We start from the raw sequence: 18,312 nt of genomic DNA on the forward strand, positions 1-18,312 counted from the left end.
CCTTTTCTTATGATCAAATGAAAAGTTGAACTCAGGTATTTCATCATCAGGATGGAAGTAAGGTGAAAAATAAGATAATCAAGGATTCACTTTTCTTTTTGTTTTGTTTTTATTAAGGTAGTTCAAAAGCAAAATACAGGAAACGTAAATTACTTTTTACCAGCCAGAATGATGCCGTCATATTTCTGTTGGAACCACTTCATAGCATCTTCCTTGGTGAGTCTATGTTGGAAGCCAACTTTACCAGTCTTCCTTCTTCTGTGAGCTACATTGAAACCTATAACAGTAAAAAAAAAAGAAAAAACGTTAATCATCAAATCTAACGATTTCTAGATTCACAAATTGAAGGATAGTTAAAGCAGTTTGTCTGACTGAGATCTCACGACGTAATATGGAAACTAGCTTACCAGGACGTCCAAGTACGACGTAGAAATCAAGACCGTAGATACCAATGCTAGGATCATACTTGATACCCAAGTCGATATGTTCTTGGATACCAAAACCAAAGTTTCCAGTACCAGAGAAGTTTTCTTTGCGTAACTCATATTCACGTACCTATGGTAATAAAATATTGTTTATAATTGGACAATTTTCAGAATTGACTAACTTCTTGCCATCTAGAATGGAACAACCCAAGCAATTTTTTGTATTTAAATCACCTTCAGACCACGCTCAAGTATCTCCTCAGCTTTTGCTCCTCTTACGGTACAGTGAACAGCAATCTTTTCATTACGACGAATACCAAACGAACGTACAGTGTAACGGGCCTTAGAAAAGACAGGCTGTTGTCCAGTAAGCTGCTCCAACACCTGTTTAAATTTCATAGAAGAATCAATTTGATATCATCAAATTAGGTTCTAGTTCATGGTTCCAATCAAGCTGAAGAACAATTACTGCATTGGAAAAACATTATGGTCAATGGTCAATTCTACTAGAGTGAATTCACATGGCCAATTCCAAACATTTCAAAATATTTGCATGTCCTGCACTTTTAACTGAGGTTAACAACACGCATAAAGTAAGAACCACATTGCTAGTATATGAAATGTAACTATAAGGAAGTAGAACATTTTTGAAGGATCTTTACATGACTCATATACGCTAACTCTCACCAGTTAGCATGTTAACGTGTTTGGAACGACCTGTGTAAGTTTACCCCATGTTGGGAATAGACGCCGTGTTAGAAAAACTAGAAATGTAACTCCTCTGAAGTAACATCCCCAGTACAACAAGTGGGCATGAGTTGCAAATGAGAAGTATTTTATTTGGCACATGCTCAAGGAGCTGGTAAACATCACTTATACTAGAGACATTTACGATACCAGATAATGTGCGTTATTATATTCATGTGAATGTTATACTTAAAATATAAGAATTTACCTTGGCAGCACGCGTTAGTCTGTCACCGGATTCTCCCACGCAAATGTTAAGGCAGAGTTTGCGAATTCGTACTTCACGCATAACATTTTTGGACGCATCCTTTGGTTCCTTTCTGGTCTTTTTCTCCGCTACTTTTTTGACGTCCTGAAAGTATGTTAAACATTTCAACAAATCCTTACTAGCCCACAGGCTTAAAGATAGATGTGTGCGAAGAGGTTATTTTAATCACGATGCTCTGCACGCGAGTCAAAAACAAACGTGGAAAAATGGTTGATTGGAACACCGACCGCTCTACTCGGTATGTGAAAATCGTATTTATCACCGCCATATTCACGGGAATATTAATTGAATTATTGGTAATGAAGTGTCGATTTCCGATTAGCGAGTGAATTATTTCATTACAACACCCGATCATGAAGATGTTATTGGATTCTGTAACGTATTTTAACGCCTGACGTGCACTCACCGCCATGATGGAGAGAAAAAAGGTTAAGGAACAGCGACTAGGAGACCTCTTTTGGCAACCTCGAGTCGCGACGGCAATTCTTGACTATGATCACTTGTACTTCCGGTTCCGGCGTTCAGATCTAAACAACTCTGTCTATCGCGTGGTCTATCGTGTGCTTTATTCAAACTTCAAACTTGATGTTGACATTTTTAAACATCGTGTCGAGTTGTATCTATGGCTGAAAAGAATCCCTTAGAAGGCTACGATGACCCAGAAGAACCTTTAGTTACCTCCGCTGACCCTAACGAGCGAAAATTAGCACGGAGACTCCGCATTCAGCGACGATTGGAGGCTCTCAAAAGGTCTGTGTAATAGTGCTTTTAACTTTCCGTAGCAACCAATTCATTCGATGTATTGATTTATTAACAATCACGTTTTAACAACGAGACTCGTCGATAATTATGCTGCACTGTTATTTGCAATTCCTGTTATTTTTTAGGCATAATAATAGAGGACTGTATTTTCAAATATTTTTAAACCCTTGGTTCGACATAACATATAACATTAGTAAATCAACTTACATTGTGAGGTACAAAGAATTAATTCGCACTGTAAATTGTTAGGATTCTAAACAATCGTCGAGGTTTTTCTCTCCTTGGTAGTTCTCTATAATAATATTACTAAATAATATAAATTTATTTCAGGCAAGATGGAGAGGAAGAGGAAGTTGTTGTTGATAAATCATCGACTGAGAAGCAAATCGACACTAGTGCTGATCTGCTAGAGAAATTAATATTAGAAGGTGAAGAGGCTGTAAGTTTCCTTAATGATGACATGTTATCTTAATTTAAAATGATTCATAAAATATATATGTTGCATTAATTAAATCATCACATGTAATAATGATTATCTATAGAGGCTCGCATAGACCCATCTTTTTTTAGATATTGAATGTAAAAATTGCAAATGATGCAAGAGAAGTACATAGAAGAAATGAAGAAAGTGAGATTCGAAGGATATTATTATGCCAGTTGGAAGAAGAGGCGAAGCAAAGTATGGAAAAATATCATATTATAAATGAAAAATGGACAAGTATTTTGGCCTCAAAGGATCCTCTTGACATTCACTGCGAAATGAATTCTCAAAATGTCAAGTGCCTTGAAATTCTTGCGGAAAAAGATCGATTGATTGCTAAATTGAAACAGGAGTTAGAAGAGACCAATTTAAAGTTTACCACAGATCAGCAAAAGCAAAATGATGATATTAATCTATTAATGGAACGAATCGATAATCAAGTTAGTCCGTCATTCAGAACTTTTAGTGAAATTTTATTCTTGAATGACGATGAGCATGAAACCTAGTTAAATCTTGTGTCACAATGCCTTTTAGAACATAAGCTTCTGATAGAAACATCAAATTCGGACATATCTGTGTTTTTTTCTGTTTTTATAGATCAATACAATATCCAAGGCTTATCGGCGTGAGCTGGTGCTTATTGATAAAGCTATTGAATCAGAACGTAAGCTACTTTTAGCTACTAATGCCAAGAAATGGGAACAATTATACAAGCAACGTAATCAGGATGAAATAGATGGGGTTGAGACTAGAAAACAAATAATGCGTGACTATGATGTCGAGATGAAAAGAGTTATGATTGAACATCAGGAAGAGTATAGAGCTCAGAAAATTTGGTTTGAAACTGAGTACCAAAAATTACAACAAGAACTTCAACAAATGAAATCCATGTGTCTAATGAACATAGAAAAGCTAGATTACAGTTACTCTGTACTGAAACGCAGAGAAGATGAAAATACCATAATTAAGAATCAACAAAAGCGAAGAATAAATAAGTTAGCCTCTGTTGTCTTACCTTGGTTATAAAGATCCCAAATTATGTCTATGAGTTTCCGAATATATCAATTTTTGCTAGAAGGTTTCTTCAATTCTGTGTACTATAATATCATTGTAAAAATATTCAAAATAATGGTAATTTACGTAAAATTATGCTAAACTCTAGTATTTCTAAATTTTTAGACTGCAAGACACGGTTAATGGGTTGAAGAAAACTTACATAGAGTTAGAGGAAAATAGTACACTTGAAATACAAAAACTTACAGAACAAGTAATTAAGACTCATAAAAGTATTCTAGAATTGGAGCAGAAGTCCAATCATTTTACAGTAATTAATGAAAAACAATATCTACAAATTTGGGATATGAATGCAAGTATAGTTGGTGAACTGGCGAACAAAGTATGTTATTTAACGTATAGAAAGTCCTATGTACCTATTTAAGTTTCAAATGAGACTTTTTTCGTTTCTAATTATTTTTACAGATTCTGACAGTGGATCGTATTATCTACGAAAATACATTGGAACTAGAATGGGAACCTCCCCAAAAACCGTTGTTGCTTAAAGAAGACTTGCCTTCGTATCGTGGAGTTATCCTTGAAATTGATCAAAGTATTCTTTTATACTGACGGAATTACAACATCTATTAGTTAGACCCACTAGATGCTGCAGTACAGAATTCTATATCATTTCGTAATAATATCGGTAATCAAGTATCAATAAGAGCAAATCTTTTTTCAGAAAAAGCAGAGGCGAACGAAAGACTTAAAATATCTGACCCATACATAGCTGTCACTTCATTGCCTGAAGTAAATGCAGAGAGACGTTTATTGCAAAACATTTTGAGTCAGATATCAGATCATACCGGATTTTTAATTGAAGACCAGCTTCGAGAACTACTTAATCCATACACAGTTGATGACAAAAATATCATTAGGCTTGACAGTGTGTTTCAAGTATGCTTTCGGCTATAAGTTAATACTTCAATTATTGAAATCTAAAACTTTATACTAGTATTTTAGATCCTTCCTAAACGTTAAATGTTTGTAAGGTAATTTGCAGTACAAATTCAAAACGGCTTTGACCTGAATAATATTAAAATAAGTTTGGTTTTTGACAACCGTTTGACCAAAAAATCATTGTATTAATATCCAGATAGTTGGCAAAACAGGTTCACAGTATTTGTATTAAGAGTAATATCAAAGAAACATATCATCGGATTGCTAATGATAATTGTGATTTATTTCAGGCATTGTCAATCAAATCTGAGGCCGACATAGACATGATGATGAATTTCTTTTTACCTTATACGTACTGCGCTACATGTACAACTGTTCCGTTGATCGGCAAACAATCTAATGAAACATTGATAGCAGCGGACTTGTGTGACAGGTGATTATTAGTTTCTGTGGTTTACTGTAACTATATTCTAACAAAACTGTATAATTTTAATAGTGATCAATATCCCAAAACGTGTGAGGAAGATGAAGAAATGACTAATATACCACATCAGAAGACAGACACATCCTCTAAACTTGAATCATCGCATAGCAAAGATTTGAATGGCAAGAGGAGTTGTTATTGCATTGTACCTATAAACGCAGACTCTGAAAATGAAGGTTAGTTCTAAAAATGATTTACACTAAGTTTCTACCACTATATTTTAGTCGTATGTACAACATAAAAAAACTATCCATACAATCAGTGGTTTGAGGTACTGTAATACTTGTATCTTGCAGTTGATGTTATGCAAAAGAGAACTGTGGTTTGCGAAAAGAATCATCCTCTTATGACTCAATCTGTTTTTGTGTTACGCGCATTACAAGAATTTTTGACTAAATATCATAATGCTAAACGTGGTGAAGTGCCTCTGACATTTAAACAGAAGTTAAGTCATCAAGAACTGACTGTGTCACGCAATTTGTCAGTCGAAGATGTGACAGAGTTTTGGAGACGTTATAGAGATATTTTTCCTACAAAGAAAGAAAAACTCTGGGATGGACTCCTAATAGGATTACATAAGTATCATGAAGTACTCAAAGAACGCCATAAGCTGAATACTGAAACTAACATGCTACGTAAACAAAATTCTGAACTACGTAGACTGCTGGAGACTTACATGCAAAAGGTATTAATATGAACTGATGTTGAAAACGAACGAATATTAAAATTTCTTACAATATTTGTTACTAACTTATTTCAGCCGGCAAATGGTTTAAATTTACCGCCACTTGAACTGGGATCAAATAGCAGTATCGAGTAAATAAATTTGGTAATTAATTATCAGAGATCTAGTAATTATATTGACTTTTGGAGTAACAAATTTTCTACTTAAGCTTAAATAACTTAGAAAGTTATGTTTATAGAATACCACAATCATATCAAACATCTTGAATTTTTTACCCACCCAACTTGAAATTAATTGGTTGCATAAAACTTGGCTCTCACATTTATCTACATTGATCTAATTATATAATAACAATAAATCTATACTGCTAATTTTTTCTAATACATTCTTCATCATTCAGCCATAATTTTTTTAATATAATTGCTAAATCGATAAAAAAATGTTCACATGATCAATTAGAAAAACATGTATTCTGTATATTTAAATCTCGATTTTATTAGTCTCTTTTTTATGGGACGGGACAGATTAAAAAAAAAGCGCTGCATAAACTATTATTGGAGTGATGTTTCATAACTAAGAATTACGGTCGCAATGATATCATAAACACTAACTGAAAACACTTGTGTCAACTGGTAACAAAAATTTGTATAATAGTTAATACAACTTATGTATAATTTTCATAGCCATCTGGAATAAAATTGTTCGATAGCGATTTCATGTAAGACACAGAATTATCAATGCTCCTTTGTTTTTTTCTGTAGGGAACAAACCGCTTGTTCCCTGGGCTGTTAGTACTGTTCAGCTTCGCGCAATGCTTTTTTGACAGTATGTGCTGGAAAAAAAAAGTAAAGAAAAAATTGAAACTATAATATTGTAAGCTATTTAATAAACACATTATATTTCAAAATACCTCGTCATATTGGCCCTGAGAGTTGAATAACTTGTTGCAAATATCACATGTCAGGAAGGTACTTTTTGTCGGCAAGATGGGTCCTGCAGCAATCGGTGGTGTTATAAAACTGGCAACTGATGCCTCTCTCTCATTCCACCCACCTAAGCATCAATGTAAGGTCAACACTATCTATCTATCACAACCGTGTGTACACAGTGTTATGTGATAATAAATTAGCTTGAGCACTACATTCATGCCACAAAAATAGTCCAATTATACATACATTTATTTTGATTCTTATTCTTGAAATTACCTAATTGTAAAATATTAAAGTCTTAACTATAACGCATCATTTTTGAGTACTTAAATGTGAGAAATGGAATGGGTAGATGAACTATTATGATCTGATTAGTAAATTGCTTTGGAAATGAATTCAAGGCACTTCATCGAAACTTTCACTTCGAAAAATTCTTGAAGGATATTGTATGCAACAGTTACATAATACACAATACTAATCGTGATAAAAATGTTTGAATCAAGAAATTTTCTTTCAAATATAACGCTAAAGATGAAATTAACTCTATAATGTGGAAAGATCTTGTATGGCTCATGTGACTCAGTTTAATTGTATAAATGGTATTTGCATAAAAAATTTGTAAATTCAGTAGTAAATTTCTTGCTAAACCGTAGTTTTATTTCGTTTTAAATCTAATTTCTTCCTATCTACCTAAATATTGATATCATATTGTCATGAGAGTTATAAATAGCGATGTAAATCAACGATTATATACAGTCTTTTCCTTAAAGCTAGACATACATGCAGAAGCATTATTAAACGAAGCAACAAATAGTTAAAAAAATACAATATTAATATAACAGGTAACAGTGCAATAAATAATTATTAATCTCTATCGAGTAACTATTGTTGAGCAGTGTACAATAGAGTTAATCAATGAGGAACTAAAAGCATATAGAATATGTAACAGCAACAATAACAACGTAAGAGATAACAGTGCATTAAGTAAATGTTAATATACAATATCAAAACAGCACCGTTTGATTAGTGTTGAGCAGTGTACAATAAAGGACTAAAAGTGTCTATTAGAATATTCTATAGCAACAATAACAATGTACAAAGTAACAGTACATCAAAAAAATATTAATAAATAATATTAAATAAGGCCGTCTGATTATTGTTGAACAGTGTACAATAACATGTTGATTAATGAAGGACTAAAAGCGTCAATTAGAATAGACCAGGCTCTTACATAAGTAAAAAACGAACGTGATTAAGAAAAGAAAACAAGCAATAACGAAAGTAGTCGAGCTGAACACAATAATTGTGACATTTCGCTCTTCCACTTTGTCCATGTAAAGCAATCGCTTACATCGAAAACTATCAGGCTTGGAATTTTTCTGCGAATGTGGTTTATTACCTTTTGTAGCCTTCTTTTTGTGACGATTGCCTATGAAACAAAATTTAAAACATTTGAGACGTCAGAAAAATTATACTGTGTAATTAATAACAGAGCACTCTACCTTGAGAAATATATCCAAATTACCATTTGTTTTTATTTAATAATCTTTATTTAAAAAAAAAAAAGCTTTTTTTATATTTGAACTAATTATTTTCAATATGGTAATGATTCATTGTTGAACCAAAATTTTTCAAGTAAGATGGAAAACTAAATTTTGATATACCATTCAGATGTGTCTGCAGTTGTTGGATTGAATTCAAGGAAACATTGCAGACGTTGCACCGCAGCCCATTGGTTTCTTGATCCTTAGTGAAAGCAACTTTGGTATTGTCCAGAACGGCCATGATAGCCTTGGATTTTACCTGCGAAAAATTGGAATATTTAATCAACCTTTGCATACATTTTTGTGAACCATATTAATGATATTAAGCCCTATTACATATTTTGGATGGTTTATCGTGTAGGCTAAAGCTATGTGCCAATGAAAAATTATATGTGAACCTGCTTGGCATGTCGAGCACCCTGTAGGTGTGCGTCCAGAACTGTTTGGCTGGTGAATGAGAGGTCACAATCTTCACAACGGACAAGTGGTTTCTTTGTAGGTAAATTTCCCATTATATTATCTACCACCGCTTTTGTTACTGGATCACTAATGGGTGTATTTATTACATTTTCTGTAGGTACTGCCATCTTGAAATTTCCCTCTATGTGCATGTAAAGTGATATCTGTAATAAAGTGCAAATTTAGAATAAACTTCAACAGGTAAATGTGTCTTCGAATCAAAACAAACTGAATAGCCTAACGAGAATGCTGTGAGATAGATGGTGTTTATAATTATCTGTGGTATATCATAATTCTCAAGGAAACGAAGTATAAATATAAAAATCAATAGTTTTCTTGTATTCAACATATAATAGGATTCGTGAACGAACCAAAGTAAAAATCAAGTTTGAGCGTCAGCTGTTTATCAATCATAGCGTGCGAGAACACTTAATCAGGCAAGCACAAGTTCAGTTGCAATGTGTATAACTTTGGCGCATCATCTTTTTTTCATCATTTATAATACACATATAATCACAATATCTATGTTTTGTGTATTTCAGCCAACTTTACAGTCTGGGATTTGGGTTGGTGTATTGAATGTTTGAGAGAGATGATTGCCATAGAAAAAGGTTTACAGCATGGAGTTCATCGTAAAGAAAATATGTCATGTTGTTTTTATTGCTCACATGGTGTATTTATTGTTAAATGAGGTTAACCACAATTTTCCAGAAAAATATAACTGTATTGACATTTTGCAATTATATTGTCGTAATACCAGAGCTATGGTAAAACGATTTTGGTAAACAACGAGCACTTGGTATAACGAATAACCTTCAATTTGATTATGAAGTGAATGGATTTAAAAATTGTGGGGATATACTTTTGTTGGTTAATAATTTGCTGTAATAAATAATAATTTGGTTTATACACATTATTCCGTCAATTGAACGAGCGAATTTCATTACTTGCGCATACTTGTCACTGGGATGGTGTCTCTGTCCGTTCAGGGTACTACAGGGTACTACAGGGTACTACATCAATACGTACGGGAAAACAAAAATTCAAACGTATGTATGTATGTATGTACATGCGTGTATAGCGTTGCATTCAGCGTCAATGTATCGAGTAAAATTTCATTGGGCTGAAGCGTTGGGTTGAGTGTCATAAGACCTTACATTGAGTATCATGTCCACAAAAATCTACCGGACAAATTAGAATCTAATATTCTTTCGCAATCGTTCAACTTTTTCGCTCCGATTGGTGAAACGATCGTGGGACAGTTAAAGGCTCGTTCACAATATAATCGCTGGCAAACTTAAAAATATTGTAATATTACGATTAAAATGATTTTGAATGAATACCTAATTACGCTGCCTGAAAGGAAATTTTTAAAATGATAAGTGGTGTGTAAATTTGAAAAATGTAATTTTTCTAACTGTATTTTTACTCCTAAAGTGCCGGATACTGGACGAGGTATACGGCCACTACGGCTACAGCGGACTCCCACAGACATCCGGTTTTTTCGTATAGTTAGCTGATAAAAATTACATCCCAAAAGAGAATAAAGAGTATGTGAACCGGCAGTATATTACTGAAATTCACGTAAGCTTATTTCATGCAGATATAGCCAATAATTGTGGCTCTGTATACTGCTGTTATTAATCAGCGGTATTCAATGAGGACGTACGGAATAGGATCGACCAATCAGAATATTCGGTGGGTACACACTCAATTTGCATTTACATATAGCTATAGTTGGCTGTGGAGAGATATAGAAGCAGCCATCTTATATTTTGTGTTGTAGAAAAACATTATTTAAACAAATGTTTCGCGATATTCCGTGAATCAGATAAATGACAGGCGTGCGCTAGATGAAGCGTAACTTTTTTGCCACTAGCCTGGATCACCACATTAGCAAAGGTTGGTCCAAGACCGTTTAGTTTTTGTTGAGCATTGAACCCCCGCCGTGATCCGCGGAAGAGAATCCGGTTTTAGCGTCAAAATAATCTGCCGCCTCTTGTGCCGTTTTTAAAAATAGTTTGCGGCACGTTGAGTGACAGTTTCTGGACAGATGCAGAAATTTAACGTAATAATATATCGTTGCGATAGTTTTCTCGTGAAAAAGTTATTATGCAATCAGCTGTTCACTTAGTTCCTTCTGTCACTTGTCAAAAATAAATGTCAAACTATTAGATCTAACCTGATGTGTCTTTTTACACCGTTGCCATATCTGCTGAGTGTCTTTTAAAACGTCGCTAATTTTCATCACTTCCTACTAACATTGATAGTCTCACCATTTACTTGCGTATATTTAATTCAGCTGCGTTGTGTCATGCAGGTGGATTGGTACGCGGGATATGAGCAGCTTGTCAAGCGCAACCTGACTCTGCTCCCCCATCAGCAAACCGCCCAGCAACCGCAGCCCCAGCAGCAGCAACAGCAGCAGCAGCTGGTTCACCCCCAACAAGCTGACATCATGACATCGATGTTCGAACAACAGATCAAAAGCGAGCCAATGGGATTTTATTCGGTTGCCTCAAGCCGTTCAGATGGTTCCAATTCAATGGTCAATTTATCGGATGACCGAGAAGAACTTTCTCAGCAAGAAGCTCACTTGCAGCCTCAACAGCAACAGACTCTGCAACAAACGCTGCAGCAACATCAACAGCAGCAGCAGCAGCAACAGCAGCAACAGCAACAGCAACAACAGCAGCAGCAGCAACAACAGCAGCAAGGTCAGCCGGGACCTCAGGTTCCGCAAGGCCAAGGGGTACCACAGACAGCTCCGACACGTCAGTCAACGGGTCAACAAACAGTGAAGGAGGGATCACGTTCTAAACCGCAAGCCTGTAAGGTCTGTGGAAAAGTCTTATCTTCAGCATCGTCGTACTACGTTCACATGAAGCTTCATTCGGGAAATAAACCTTACCATTGTACGGTATGCGAGGCAAGTTTCTGTCGCAAACCGTACTTAGAAGTACACATGCGAACACATACAGGCGAACGGCCGTTTCAATGCGAATTGTGCCTAAAACGTTTCACCCAAAAAAGCAGCTTGAATACCCATAAGCGGGTTCATACCGGGGAACGACCTTACGCCTGCGATATTTGCCAAAAACGTTTTGCCGTCAAGAGCTACGTTACTGCTCATCGCTGGAGTCATGTAGCAGAAAAACCTCTGGTGTGCGATCGATGCTCACTTACGTTTACATCTAAGAGCCAATTTGCAATCCATATTCGTACTCACACTGCGAGTACTACGTACGAATGCAATATATGCGGTCGCACTTTCGTGCGTGATAGCTATCTTATTCGGCATCAGAATAGAGTACATCGCGATTTGAATCAGGGCAGCTCGAACCACAATCCGACGACTCCCCAAAGTACCGGTGGCGGAGGCTCTACGACTGGATTTGAAAGTCCTGTCTGTGATCTGCGCTACAGCGAAGGTCCGTCATCCTTGGATCCATTGGGGGGAACAAAGGGTGGCATCGCCGCCGAAATTGCTAGCTTAACCAAGCAAAATAGCTTACAGCTACCTCTTCCTCTACTTCACCCGCAGACAACCAACTAGTGTTTAGATACCAGCGCGTCTCAGCCCTTGCAATTGCAACAACCTCCACAGCAAGTAGCGTGTTCTGCCGCGGCGTGTACGCCGTTTACACTTAACCCGCCACTGTCGCACGAGCACACCACACCACAGAGTGTCTACCAAACTACGGGACTTGCTACTATGGATACGGCGAGCTCTCGCTTCTATTCCCATATTCCTTTAACTCCTTCGGAATCGCATCATCACACGCATCATTCGCATCAGCTCCATAGACCTATTCCTCCACCTGGTCTTCATCCTGCGCTTTATCTCTATGCCCAATATAGCAATACCAATGCTCCTTTGGCATATCCTGAGTATACCCAACCCAGCAATTGAAATTGAGTTTATGCTAGCATTATACAGTGCCACTCCGTTATATTGCGGTCTTCGGGGCTGTAGAGGAGGAGAACCGCGTTATAAATAGTTCCCCTACTTCGCGCTGCGCCACTGCTGTAGGACGGCTACTGCTTACTCGCGCATGATCACGTAGTATGGGTGGGATTGCATGGTAATCAAGTGAGATAACTTAATGTGCACGAGCGGCTGGTAGGGGAATGAGCTTCGAGGAATATTTACCAACCACGATATAACACAGCGCGATATATCGAGGTGGCACTGTACTCAATTCTGATGTTAGTTGATCCCAATCATGTTCTCAAAAATATTATTCTGGTTTAGTTTTTTTTATAGGGCAGCTACATTGGTTGGAAAAACTAGATTCGCAATTGTGCACAGATTTACAAAACTAACTTCCTAATTTTTCAAGTATACTTTAACAATCTGTGTTTAAATTTAGACAAAGGGTAACGTGTAAATAAAAAAGTAGTCATTTTTTTTATATCATACTATGAGATCTACAAATAAGGCCTTATTATAATAATTGTTAATGTTTCGAGAAATTTTTTTCTTAAATACAATTCTTGTTCAAAGTCAAATTGTTACTATGGAAATTTTGTATAGAAACCTTAACTTGGAATACTTTTATCAGCTCGACTCCTACAGACTTAAGAATTTTAAAAGTTCCTCTTATTAATTTTCAACTTAAAATATCTAGGCTCCGACTTTTTACATTGAATGGATTGAGTAGTGTATCAGAGTAATATGGTGAAAAGTGTGTAGTCAGATTTAAACTTGTCAAAAAATTCTACTTTATTTTTAAGATGTAAAAAATCGATAAGAGAAATTGACAATGACTATAGATTGTTTTATTATTTTGTATAAGTGTCGGATAGTCTGATAAATTTTATTAGACTTTTCTCGGACTGCTGTTGCGTTTTGCGACATTATTTCCATGGCACCTATAAGAAATTTGGATACAGAAATTTTACTCGTTGTTGGAAGTATCATATAGGTATATAATTTGGTAATACGTTCAGTTAACCAATTGTTTAGCCTTAAAGTTAATTTTCTACATACATATATGTTATGTAAATTGCACTGATTATGGTCGTCAATAATTTTATCAGAAATGAGAAACATATTTTCCATAAAATATGGGCTAAATTTTATCTTGAAAACGTAATGTCCACATTACATATTTGAACACATTTATATCTTTATAGTTCCAGACATTTTCGTGTTGGTCAAAGATGGTCGAATATTTTAGTTCCTATGGAATCAACTGTCGACAGACACTGCAACAGTGAAAATCAATATTATGATTTATGAATAATAAATAATAATATCATTGATAATAACAGTTGATAAATAAGTATTAAAATATGTAAGCACGCTCGAATAATATCAATGAATAAAACTCAAGCTAAATATAATTATTTCGAAATTTTCTTTACATGTGTCCATTTCAAAAAAATAATATCTAGAACAACTCAATTTTTTGCTTGATTATTCAAATATTTGATTTAAGTAAAAAAATTTTTTTATATGAATATGATATGAATTTGAAAAGATTTTTGAATGCTAGCATAAACTGACTTAAAAAAATAACTGGTCACTTCCATTACGCCAGCACGCTTCTTTCAACTTTCCCTTAACATACCACATCTGCGACTACATAATAAAAACAATCATCATACATATTTATATTATATTCTTAAAGAGTTTTAGTCACTTGAATCTGTGATATAGATAGTAATTATTGTCTACAAGATTGAAACATTGGTTTACTATTTTAATGTCAAAAAGAAAATGAATTTCATGAAGCGGTGTAGCTAATCGACCAAGCAAGAATTTTTGGTCTCTACCGAAGGTGTTTGGTAGACACCCTACTATTACTTTTAAACACACAAACGAACACACGTTCATTCAGTAGAATACTTGACACTTCTATACTAGTGGGGCTGATGTACACAGAGAAGTCATGGTTTCTTTGGCTTTAGACGCTTCATGGGCTCTCTTTGTGCACACTGTGGGTATACGACATTTTTCACAAAACGAAAAGGATATTCCTGTTAGGAAATGAAGGTAGCTTGGTATACCACGACTTTGAACTTTCATTCTGTCCCATAGGCGTACTTACTTTCTACATATCGAAGCTTGTTATAAAGAAAATATGTATATAAAATCAATTAACGAGGATGTTATGGCGGGGCTGTTAATTTGAACACTATTAGACTTAGTTTAATGACTAACACGGCTTAAAACAAGCAGAGGAGCCATGACAATCGCGAGAATGCCCGTAAATATTAATCGCGGTTAATTGGGTAGTGAGTTGGTACAATAACTTGTTACTATTTATCAATAAGTAATTTTGAGTAACTATAAAAAAACATTGTATTAGTGTGCCTCGAACAATTAGGTCTGTTTCGGCAATTTAGTTGCAAACTGCGTGTGTATGGCCAAGGCTTTCAATTCCATGAGAGATGGAGTCATCTGGCAAGACTGATTACTGGATCATAAAATTTGCAAAAGTAAGAATATGAATATAAAAAGAAGATAATGATCTTTATATTGGCTAGTCAATGTGCAGCTCTAATAAGACAAAGTACTACTATGCTGTGATTAAAGCCTATATGGACATGCCCACGCAGGCCCTAGCTAGTGATATATGTTATAATCTATTATTAATATGTAGCTAGTAGTAGAACTACCTAAATTTTCATATTAATTGGTCGGATCTGAAGATGTTTTAGGTAACACGTTTATCTAATTACATCCAAAACACACACATTGTGGTTGGAAGATATTTGGTAATACTGATCATTTTAATAATAAATTTATAGGAATCTTTATTTTGGCAAACATCAAAATAATATGTATTTTTAATAAAAAAAAGAAAAGAAAAGATAAGGTCCCTTCTTATAAAGAGCACTTGGACCAAGAAATTCTGAAAGGCTTTTAAAGCTATATCTGAAGATCAAGATTAGTATGTTGGAAATTTTGTTGATAGAAGAACAATTATTTATTTTTAACTATTTGCTCTGTGAAATATAAATATTTTATTTAACATACTTGCTTCTAGTAAGTTTTTAAGTCGCTGTAAGCTTTTTAAACTATCACAGATGCGAGAAAGGGAAATAATTCAACTTTCCAACCGTGAAAACTAAGTTTGTACATAGTTTACATACGAAGTGAAATAATAAGATATTTGCAAAGTTTTATTTAAAGCGATACATTGTCTACAATAATATTACACAACTATACGGCAACTGAAATACTAAAAACATGTAACAGCTGTTTTCTAGTCAAAGCAAGGTGTAAGGAGGCATCGTACGCAAAAAATAATTACGGCAAATCTTGGGAGTTTAAACCTCACACGGATATCATGAGGAAATATGGGATTTTTAATACTTCCCAAGTTAAAATTTGATATATGCTTGTTTTTCTTTTTTCCTCTTTGATTTCTAGAGCTTGTTTATGACACTGATCAGATTCTTATCATTTCATTCTTTAGCTTCACCATTGATACAAAACAAACATAATAAAACCTTCCATAAATATTTTTAAGGAGGTTCAACCGGTGTAAAATACATATATTCATATAATTCAATTGGTGTAAAGGAAAACATCAATCTAAGCACCCCAGAAAATTCCTTCAACCAAAAGTCGGTATTTTTTTGTTACAGAAAACCATTCTTAAGTGCGTAATAAAAAAAATTGACCAAAACATGGTGACAAAACTATCGACCACATCACACAAAATTTAATCAATTATATAAGATCACTACAAAAATTTTCTAAAATTTAGGACTTTCTATGCAAGTTATGAAAATCTGAAAATATGCACTTATTCTTTTTAAGAAGGAGCTTTTTCAACTGTAACATGAGTTTCTAAACTTTTTGAAAACGTTGGATCTTCACCAAATTGTCGGAGCCTACTTAAACTGAATCTTTCGATTAGTTGATACACCCCAGCTTTTGTAACTTAATTGAAGAAAAAAGAAATTAATCATAGAAACACGAAAATGGAGTAGAAAAAAATTTCTTAAACTACGACCTCCCGGAACTTGAGACAAAACGACTGTTACTTGTGCCTCATATATAGTGCCCTGCAATGGTTTATACACAGTGGTCACTTACAGATGTCCATGAATTCATATACTTCCCAGCAAAAAAGCTTAGTCTCCCAAACACATTGATCATAATTAAAAATTGGGCTATTCCCACAATTTGTAGGTCCGCCCTATCCATAAAATCGACAAACGCATAACTATCCCAGTGACTACCTGCGTAACTAAGTGAAAGTATAGAGACAGATACTAGATGCCATCCAGTCGAAAATTACACGTAGAGAATTCCGTGTGCAGCGTTATAAGTACAGAATCACTACAATACTTTTGTTAAAGAGAAGATACGAAACGGAAAGGAAATGATATGAGGATAGATTAGTTGCGTCGCTCGATGTTGTGTGTGTACTATTTTGCTTCTTTAACAGAGTACAATGCCATTTATTTTTGTAATATGTTTACGTAGGATAGTTGTTATTTTTATAGAGCTTTACCATGCTTACCGTAAGATTTATGTAGGCCTGCATAGAGTAGCAATAGCGAGATTCGTTACAAGCCAGGGTGCCATGAGCTTGCATACCCTCGAGCGACGCTGCAACCGATGAACAAACGACACCATCAATCAGCCGCAGTATCATATATACAAATATATATATTAATAACCAATCTATAATTGTAATAAAAAAAAATAGTATCATATTAAAATTGTCTAAAAAATAATCTACCTAATTAATAATGACAATGAGTAAGTAGATAGATACCATAACTGATAACGAGTATCGATATAAGAAACGAGTAAATTTTATATAGCAGTAAAGTGATGCTTGAAATAGTTTCACAGTACATATCCTGGCTAACACACATCTTTACGTACATACTGCAGAGGTATGTATATATCTGAGTTGATATATACATATTATAAATAGTTATTTTATGTGTAAACAATAATATTATATATATATATATATAAATATTATGATCATAGGTACCATTTCAACGATGGTTCAATTGAGGCAAGTATGTACTGTACATAGCTGTCACTCGCTCCTTACCCACCATAATAAATACTATACATACACCCCTTATACTATAACACATTAACCATTGTTGTACTAATTATCAATTATTATGATTATCAAATTATTATTACAATCTAATAATAATATCGCATATACTTTTACTTAGGAAGCTAAGCTTACTATTACGAAAGTTCCCTCACTTTTAGCACATTCAGAAAAGAAAAAAAGAAACGAAAAGAATTTTTAATCTTTTAATTAGACTCTACCTCAATTTTACAATAATAGTACATCGTATCCTCTCATTAAAGTTTCAGAATTAATCTAAATTATCGTTTGAGAAAATTAGCAATATGTTAGCCTGCAGCGACCTCACCCTGTGATAATTATAAAGAATATTATTTAATCTAAGATTTGTTGTTTTAAGTTGAATGCGTAGAAGTTTTTAAGACCTGATGCAGTGGCAACATAGTAAATGTTCATGACGGACTATTACCTGAATCATTTTGATAGCACCACATTGATCTGAAAATAGAGGTTTTTGTTAGCTGATTTCTTTCTCAAAATCGGTACTCT

General features: G+C 34.5%; 4 protein-coding genes across 12 annotated transcripts; 2 read left to right on the forward strand and 2 right to left on the reverse strand.

The window, feature by feature from the left end:
* Positions 1-85: 85 nt before the first annotated feature.
* On the reverse strand, positions 86-1,960 carry RpL11 (ribosomal protein L11). The gene is made up of 5 exons (XM_046612718.2): positions 1,847-1,960; positions 1,381-1,524; positions 660-809; positions 408-555; positions 86-277 (listed from the first exon to the last, which is right to left on the reverse strand). Exons 1-5 carry the CDS (start codon positions 1,850-1,852, stop codon positions 150-152), a joined length of 576 nt encoding a protein of 191 aa, XP_046468674.1. The 5' UTR covers positions 1,853-1,960; the 3' UTR covers positions 86-149.
* LOC124212542 (dynein regulatory complex protein 1) lies at positions 1,519-7,150 on the forward strand. The gene is made up of 12 exons (XM_046612690.2): positions 1,519-1,678; positions 1,763-2,190; positions 2,533-2,641; positions 2,773-3,123; positions 3,281-3,678; positions 3,863-4,079; positions 4,163-4,289; positions 4,419-4,633; positions 4,927-5,069; positions 5,133-5,296; positions 5,417-5,805; positions 5,881-7,150. Exons 2-12 carry the CDS (start codon positions 2,063-2,065, stop codon positions 5,938-5,940), a joined length of 2,301 nt encoding a protein of 766 aa, XP_046468646.1. The 5' UTR covers positions 1,519-1,678; positions 1,763-2,062; the 3' UTR covers positions 5,941-7,150.
* LOC124212599 (zinc finger protein 346) lies at positions 3,090-9,917 on the reverse strand. Of its 7 annotated transcripts, none has more exons than XM_046612799.2 (6): positions 9,807-9,917; positions 8,677-8,901; positions 8,399-8,537; positions 8,134-8,163; positions 6,716-6,858; positions 3,090-6,637 (listed from the first exon to the last, which is right to left on the reverse strand). In XM_046612799.2, the coding sequence occupies exons 1-6, from the start codon at positions 9,882-9,884 to the stop codon at positions 6,470-6,472; spliced, it is 783 nt and encodes a 260-aa protein (XP_046468755.1). In that variant the 5' UTR covers positions 9,885-9,917; the 3' UTR covers positions 3,090-6,469. The 7 variants fall into 7 exon arrangements, with proteins under 7 accessions (XP_046468755.1, XP_046468765.1, XP_046468775.1 ...); XM_046612809.2 differs by lacking the exon at positions 9,807-9,917 and adding an exon at positions 9,685-9,800; XM_046612819.2 differs by lacking the exon at positions 9,807-9,917 and adding an exon at positions 9,695-9,796.
* A 137-nt stretch (positions 9,918-10,054) lies between these two features.
* On the forward strand, positions 10,055-16,814 carry LOC124212581 (zinc finger protein 853). Of its 3 annotated transcripts, none has more exons than XM_069135200.1 (2): positions 10,055-10,435; positions 11,058-16,814. In XM_069135200.1, exon 2 carries the CDS (start codon positions 11,196-11,198, stop codon positions 12,291-12,293), a length of 1,098 nt encoding a protein of 365 aa, XP_068991301.1. In that variant the 5' UTR covers positions 10,055-10,435; positions 11,058-11,195; the 3' UTR covers positions 12,294-16,814. The 3 variants fall into 3 exon arrangements, with proteins under 3 accessions (XP_068991301.1, XP_046468731.1, XP_046468721.1); XM_046612775.2 differs by lacking the exon at positions 10,055-10,435 and adding an exon at positions 10,482-10,639; XM_046612765.2 differs by lacking the exon at positions 10,055-10,435 and adding an exon at positions 10,723-10,805.
* The last annotated feature ends 1,498 nt before the right edge of the window (positions 16,815-18,312 follow it).

This window comes from Neodiprion pinetum, chromosome 1 (genome assembly GCF_021155775.2).
Source record: "Neodiprion pinetum isolate iyNeoPine1 chromosome 1, iyNeoPine1.2, whole genome shotgun sequence".
In the NCBI taxonomy this organism is placed as follows: Eukaryota; Metazoa; Arthropoda; class Insecta; order Hymenoptera; family Diprionidae; genus Neodiprion; species Neodiprion pinetum.